Genomic DNA, 7,881 nt, shown 5'->3' on the forward strand with positions numbered 1-7,881 from the left:
TGGCTGGCACCTTAGCAGCTTGAGCCACAGGCGCCGAGCCTACATTGCCATTTCTAACAAAAATTATATTTAAATAAATCACACATAATCTAAGCATTCAAGTCTGTCCAAAATATCACATATCAACTAAATTGCTATGGCCCCATGTTGAGTTTTTCCAAATTATAATAATGAATATCTATTGTTGAAATCCACACAGAATAATATATGCCAGCATATTCATTTTAAACCAGTATCAACAGCTCATACTTAGCACTAAAAAAATAAAGCCTCAGGTCAGTGATGAACTGGTATGTATTATGAATGTAATGTTGATTATTATTATATTAGCTCTAGAATTAGAGAACTTAAAAAAAGAAAGATAGCCTTAAATTTAAACTTTATAAAAAAGCAATGCATAGGTAATACAAAAAAACCAACATTATTTGTGTCATATGAAATATACACACAGGATTTATACAATGCTTCTAATTTTGTTTTAGCATATTCTGAATTTGGTATGGTACTGTGATTTAAAGTACTAAATATTCAAATTATTTATTAATTAACTAGGTAACCATTTCACAAAACAAGAAGAAAACTTATGAAAGGTAAAAAAGATGAAGTTAATTCTGCTTACCTCCGTACAACTTCTTTCCACCCTTCTTCTCTTTTTTGGCCCCTTTTAGGGCTTGTGAGATTCAGCTTTATGTTTGGAGAGCTTAATGGCAATGACACTGACTTGTAGCTTGTTGACAAGGAATTAGGATTCATTTCACCTTCAAGTCTAAGAAAAGAGAAATATCAAGTGTAATGAGAGATAAATTTTAAGATATAAACTCAAGAGACTCCTATGCTGAAAAATTTCAATTAATATAATAATTAATATAATATTTCAACTATTGAACAAATCAGAAAAACAAAAAAAGAACAAAGAGTCAGTCCTTAGTATTTTAGTATCAAAATCAAGTCAGAGGGAGAGCGGGACGTCTGGCTTCCAGCTCGGAACTTTGGTACTGTCACCAACCAAAGAGTGAATTAAATATGGGTGATATTGAGAAAGGCAAGAAGATTTTTGTTCAGAAGTGTGCCCAGTGCTATACTGTGGGAAAAGGAGGCAAGCACAAGACTGGGCCAAATCTCCATGGTCTCTTTGGGAGGAAGACAGGTCAGGCTGCTGGCTTCTCTTACACAGATGCCAATAAGAACAAAGGCATAACCTGGGGAGAGGATACACTGATGGAGTATTTGGAGAATCCCAAGAAGTACGTCCCTGGAACAAAAATGATCTTTACTGGCATTAAGAAGGGAGGAAGGGCAGACTTGATAGCTTATCTCAAAAAAGCTACAAATGAGTAATAGTTGGCCACTGCCTTATTTATTACAAAAGAGAAATATCTCATGGCTTTTTTTTTATGTGTACCATAATTTGATTGGTCTCATTTACCAGAATTCAGATCATGAATGAGTGACAGAATATTTTTGTTGTACAGTACCTATTTAACTAAGACTGGCTTGTGGTTAAATGAATATGATCATTTTTTTGGATTTTGATAGTGATTCCAGTTCAATAAATGCTATCACTGTTTTCCATTTCTAAAGATATGTTCAGATTTAATTAGTGAAGTTTACCTTTTCACAAAGGTAGTCAATTGCCATCCCAAAGCCTATTGAAGATTGGTTTTATATTAAGATTTATATAACTGATGATGTGAATATATTTAAATACTGGAGAAATCCCCTCACTGTCTCAGAACCAAGCAAGACTCACTGATGTTTTAATTGGTGTTCGTTAGTCTGTTAAAGGTGAGGGCTGGAGAGAAGGTAGCAATGTTTACTTTGTACTTTTGATCTTTATTATGCCAATCTAATTTCCCTGGGTCTACTAAAATGCTGCCTTTCATTTACTGAAAGGCATTTTAGTGTGGTTTATGTGTAATGTCAAATAAAGAATATTTAATATTTCTCTTAAAAAAAATCAAGTTAGAGGCCAAAAATTAGACATAATCAATACAAATGACAGGTAAAACCAAGGCATGCTAATTTTTCTTACTTCAGACTGTAAATCCTATAAAAATACCTAAAAATCTCAGTCCTAACTAGTTCATGATCAACAAAACGTGTAAATTTCGGTTTTGAATAATGAAGATAGATAATGTGGTAGACTTAAATTGTTTAGCACAACTTGTGCTTGGATAATGTACTTTAATTCCTGTGCCAGGCATAAAAAAGGAAAGGTGAATGTAAAGTTAAAAAGTCAGAACAATTTACCGTGTTTGAGTTTTGGAAATGGCAGCACTCATCTTTTCTTCTTGGGAATGGAGGAAAAGGGAGGGGTATCTTTTATCAGTAGAGGAATTCACATCCATAGTGAAATTTAACTCTTGGCTTTTACCACCACTGCTACTCTCACTGTTGCAGTCTGTGCTGTCCAAGTTATCTGAATCACTATTTGCACCACCTCTAGGTTCTCCATTTATTTTATTTTTATCTGCCTTTTGCTGTGCTAATGATATATGTTGTTCCGGTAAAATTAAATGTGTTGTTGGAGGGGTTTCCTTTGTTTTGTTCTTCTTATTTTTCCGATTGGTGCTGGGAGTTGTCACCACGTTGGCTCTTTTTTTCCCAAACACATTTGTGAATGTTGCAGATGTTGCAGAGATTCCAATTGTGGTAGTAGTGGTTGCACTAGGAGGTTCTATGGGAACTTCTTGCTCCACTGAAATTATCAAAAAAGATAAAATCATACTGAAAGTCAGCCAAAGATCTCAAAACAAATTCTGCAGAATATACCTAGTAACTCATAATAATTCAGTCCTTTAGCTAATATTTTTGTTTCACCAGTATTCACTAATAATAAAGCTTTGCTACTGTTAGAACAAAGATAAAACCTTATATTTTGAATCTATGTTGATATAGAACATGCGTACCACTAACATTGTTAAAGATCTGAAATGCTAGTCTTGTAAACTAACCAAAACCACAATATAGTTTGAATTTAGGAAATTTTTCAAATAGTATTTTAGAATTAGAATTCAAATAGAGCAAAATTATTTACCTACTATAAAAGCACTGCTAGATGGCACGTTAAACAACTTTTGAAAGTAATGAACCCAAGTCTTTACTGACATTTCTGTCCTCTAGATATCTGAACCTGACCCTTAGCTAAAAATTTATTGAGAATAAATTTTTTATCTCTACCTAGTTTCTAATCAGGGGAAGAAGGAATAGAGATGAATTTGAAGTGAAGCTGGCAAACCTCTTAATGTATTACTTTTAGTATGCATGTGATGTTTTACATAATAACTTAAATTACAACTGAACTCCTTCAATTTCTCTTTATTTTTTTGAGACAGAGCCTCAAGCTGTCACCCTGGGTAGAGTTTTGTGGTGTCGTAGTTTACAACAACCTCAAACTCTTGGGCTTAAGCGATCCTCTTGCCTCAGCCTCCCAATTAGCAGGGACTACAGGCTCCTGCCACAATGCCCAGCTATTTTTTGGTTGTAGTTGTCATTTTTGTTTGGCACGCCCTGGCTGGATTTGAACCTGTCAGCTCCAGTGTATGTGGCTGGTGCCTTAGCCACTTGGGCTACAGGCACTAAGCCTTTTTTTTTTTGAGACAGAGTCTCTCTCTTGTAGCCCTGGGTAGAATGCCATGGCATCATCATAGATCACAGCAACTCAAACTCTTAGGCTTGAGCAATCATCTTACCTCAGCCTTCCAAGTAGCTGGGACTACAGGTGTGCACTTCTATGCCTGACTAGTTTTTCTGTAATTTTATTAATTTTTTTTTTTTTTTAGAGACAGAGTCTCACTTTATCACCCTCGGTAGAGTGCCATGGTGTCACAGCTCACAGCAACCTCCAACTCCTGGGCCCAGGCAATCCTCTTGCCTCAGCCTCCTGAGTAGCTGGGACTACAGGCACCCGCCACCCTCAGTACATGGGGCCGGTGCCCTATACTGAACACTGAACCACAGATGCCGCCCCTGTTTTTTTGTATTTTCAGTAGAGATGGTTTTTTTTATTTTTTATTTTTTTTAGAGACAGAGTATCACTTTGTCACCCTTGGTAGAGTGCCATGAAATCACAGCTCACAGCAACCTCCAGCTCTTGGGCTTAGGCCTTTCTCTTACCTCAGCCTCCAGAGTAGCTGGGACTACAGGCACCCACCACAATGCTCAGCTATTTTTTTTCTTGTTGAAGTTTGGCCAGGGCTGGGTCTGAACCCGCCACCCTCTGTATATGGGGCCAGTGCCCTACTCACTGAGGCACAGACGCCACCCATAGAGATGGGTCTTGCTCTTGCTCAGGCTGGTCACAAATTCCTGAGCTCAAGCAATCCACCTGCCTCAGCCTCCCAGAATGCCAGGATACAGGCGTGAGCCACTGAACCTTTAAATTATGTGCTTGCTTTCACCCTTCTGTTATCTTTTTTTTCCCCAGATGAATAAAAGGGTATATATGATTGGATTACATTGTTTGCATTTGTTAGGTAGCATCCAAGTTGTAGTTGAGCCCTTCCTTCTTTTTTTTTGAGACAGAGTCTCTCACTATGTCATCATCAGCAGAGTGGTATGGCGTCACAGCTCACAGCAACTTCTAACGCTTGGGCTTAAGTGATTCTCTTGACTCAGTTTCCAAAGTAGCTGGGACTACAGGTGCCTGCCACAATGCTCGGCTATTTTTTTATTGCAGTTGTCACTGTTCTTTAGTAGGCCCAAGCCAGGTTCAAATCCACCTGCCTAGATATTTATGGCCAGGACCCTAATCACTGTGCTACGGGGGCCGAGCCACTTCTTTCTTTCTTGTTTTTTTTTTTTTTTTTTGAGTTAAAATCTCACTTTGTCACCTTTGGTAGAGTGCTGTGGCATCACAACTTGCAGCAACCTCAAACTCTTGGGCTCAAGTGAATTCTCTTGGCCTCAACCTCCGGAGTAGTTGAGACTACAGGCGTCCACCACAACACCTGGCTATTCTTTTTTTTTTTTTTCAAGAGATGGGGTCTTGCTCTTGCTCAGGCTGGTCTCGAACTCCTGAGCTCAAGCAATCTATCCACCCCCAGAGTGCTAGGATTATAGATGTGAACCACTACTCTCAACCAGTTGAGCCCGTCTTTCTGTTTTCTAGCATTTATTTATTTATTTATTTTTGAGACAGAGCCTTAAGCTGTCCCCCTGGGTAGAGTGCTGTGGCATCACAGCTCACAGCAACCTCCAATTCCTGGGCTCAAGAGATTCTCCTGCCTCAACCTCCCAAGTAGCTAGGACTACAGGGGCCTGCCACAACACCCGGCTATTTTTTGGTTGCAGCTGTCATTGTTGTTTGGCTGGCCCAGGCTGGATTCCAACCCGCCAGCTCAGATGTATATGGGTGGTGTCTTTGCTGCTTGAGTCATAAGGCGCCAAGCTTCTTGTATCAATTTATAATGTAAAACATTCAGAAATATTACTATAAAAATCAGCTGTCAATTTCAGATTAAAGTAATCAAATATTTAACTGGAGCTAATTATAGGAAAAAGCACTCAATTTGATTTAAAAAGGAGAATTTTATCACTGATTCACATGGTTCATTTCTCACCATCTTCATCATTCTCCTCTTCATCTTCATCCTCTGGTAGTTCTGAATTCTCTTTAGGTTTGTTTTCCTCATCTTCTTCCTGTTTTCTTTTCTGCTCCTCTTTTTTCTTTTTTCTCTTTTCTTTTCTTTTCTCTCTTTTGGCTGCAAGAGCCTGCTTTCTGCTCTCTTCTCTTGACTGCAAACAAAGTGGGTATATCACTTTACCAATAATGCAATAATGATATTTTGTTTATCATACGTAAGGCTTCCCATAGATGTCAGTCTCAGAACACATTTATAAAAGGAACAAAGAAAAATAAACTGGACATCACCAAAATTAAAAACTTCTGTGCTTCAAAGGAACCACCAAGAATGCAGAAAGACAAATCACAAAACAGGGAAAATATTTTTGTAAATCATATACCTGGTAAGGGACTTGTATCTATAAAATATAAAGGCATCTTACAAACTCATCGAGAAAAAGATAACTCAATTATAAAAGACTATGAAAACATTGAGTCGTACACCTTAAATATAATTTTATTGATTAATTATACCTCAATAAAAATGGGGAAACCTCCATTAAAAACAATAAAAAATGTTTTTAAAAAATGAAAAAAGCATCTGAATAGACATTTCTCCAAAGAAAATATATAAATGGCCAATAAGCATGTGAAAAAATAGATGTTGAATACCATTAGCCATGAGAGAAAAACAAATCAAGACCACAATGAGATATCTACTTTACACCCACTAGAATGGGTATAATCCAAAAGACAGAAAATAACAAGTATTGATGAGGATGCGAAGAGACCAAAATCTTTAAACACTGTGGGTAGGAATAGTACAGCTATATAGAAAAAAATCTAGCAGTTTCTCTAATAGTTAAATATGGAATTACCTTATGATCTAGTAATTCCATTCCTAAGTATAAAACCAAGGAGAAATAAAAACATGTTCACACAAAAATATAAGTGTACACTTATATTCCTAGAAGCATTTTTCATAACTGCTGAAAAGTAGAAATAACTCAGTGTCCATAAATTGATAAAAAAAATAAAGTATGGTATATATCTACAGAACAGAATTGTTTTTTATATTTGGCAATAATAAGAAATGACATGCTGATTTATGCTATAACATGGACGAACTTTGAAAGCATTTTGCTAAATGAAAGAAGCCAGTCACAGAAGACCAAGTATTATATGATACCATTTATATTAAATGTCCAGACTTAGCAAATCTATAAAGACAAAAGTTGATTAGTGGCTACCTAGGATGGAGGGATTGTAGGTTAATAGGGGGAGGGTGACAGGTGAAGTGTGCAGGATTTCCTTTGAGAATAATGAAAATGTTCTAAAATTGATGGTGGTGATGAATACACAATTTTGTAAATATACTAAAAGCCACTGACTTTTATAACTTTAAGTGGATGAACTGTATGGTTTATAAATTAAATCTCAGTAAACGTATTGAAAAGCACATTTATGTGGCATCTATTTATTTGTCTAAAATATAGCTATACTAATCTTTACAAAAGACTAGAGGGCTAGTCTATTAACAAGAGGGCTAGTGGCTCATGCCTACAAACCTAGCACTTTGTGGGGTAGAATTGCTTGAGGTCAGGAGTTCAAGACTAGCTTGAGCAAAAGCAAAACCCATTATTATAAAAAAATAGAAAAATTAGCCGGGTATAGAGCTGCAGGCCTGTAGTCCCAGCTACACAGGGGGCTGAGGCATGAGGATCACTTGAGCCCAGGAGTTTGAGTTTGTAGTGAGCTATGATGAGGCCACTGCCTTCCAGCCTGGGTAACAGTGAGAACCTGTCTCAAAGAAAAAGAAAATTAAAAAAAAAATAACCCAAAACATACATATAGTGTGTGTGTATAGTCATATATGCCATATAAATTATATATATATAATCTGTATATATATACACACAAAAGGCCATCATAAACTTTATAGAATTTTTAAAGCCACATTTAGAATTCTTTACAAGTTTTGCTAAAATCTACTTTAGTTAGCACTAGAAAATACAATTTTTTTTCTTTTTTTCCAGATAAGGGCACAGGTAATAGTTGCCTAGCACAATAAAAAAAAAGTTTGAAAATAGGCGGCACCTATGGCTCAGTGAGTAGGGCGTCAGCCCCATATACCAAAGGTGGCAGGTTCGAACCCGGCCCCAGCCAAACTGCAACAACAAAAAAAATAGCCAGGTTATCTGTAGTCCCACCTACTCAGGAGGCTGAGGCAAGAGAATCACCTACCCCCAAGAGCTGGAGGTTGCTGTGAGCTCTGATGTCATGGCACTCTACCGAGGGCAAAAAAGTGAGACTATCTC

General features: G+C 37.1%; 1 protein-coding gene, 1 non-coding gene and 1 pseudogene across 14 annotated transcripts in view; 2 read left to right on the forward strand and 1 right to left on the reverse strand.

The window, feature by feature from the left end:
* The window catches only part of LOC100954037 (ankyrin repeat and KH domain-containing protein 1), a 172,935-nt gene that overhangs the window by 18,782 nt on the left and 146,272 nt on the right, over positions 1 to 7,881 (reverse strand). For all 13 annotated transcript variants that reach the window (XM_023515894.1, XM_023515880.1, XM_023515893.1 and 10 more), the window contains 3 exons: positions 5,562 to 5,736; positions 2,251 to 2,698; positions 620 to 766 (listed from right to left, as the gene is read on the reverse strand). In XM_023515894.1, the coding sequence (XP_023371662.1) occupies positions 620 to 766; positions 2,251 to 2,698; positions 5,562 to 5,736 (770 nt within the window). The remainder of the gene's footprint in view (positions 1 to 619; positions 767 to 2,250; positions 2,699 to 5,561; positions 5,737 to 7,881) is intronic.
* LOC111727215 lies at positions 275 to 349 on the forward strand. Its single transcript, XR_002774823.1, has one exon. It is a non-coding gene; the product is annotated as a small nucleolar RNA SNORD45 (small nucleolar RNA).
* On the forward strand, positions 973 to 1,580 carry LOC100954544 (annotated as a pseudogene).

This window comes from Otolemur garnettii, unplaced genomic scaffold (assembly GCF_000181295.1).
Source record: "Otolemur garnettii isolate 467f Iridium unplaced genomic scaffold, OtoGar3 scaffold00003, whole genome shotgun sequence".
In the NCBI taxonomy this organism is placed as follows: Eukaryota; Metazoa; Chordata; class Mammalia; order Primates; family Galagidae; genus Otolemur; species Otolemur garnettii.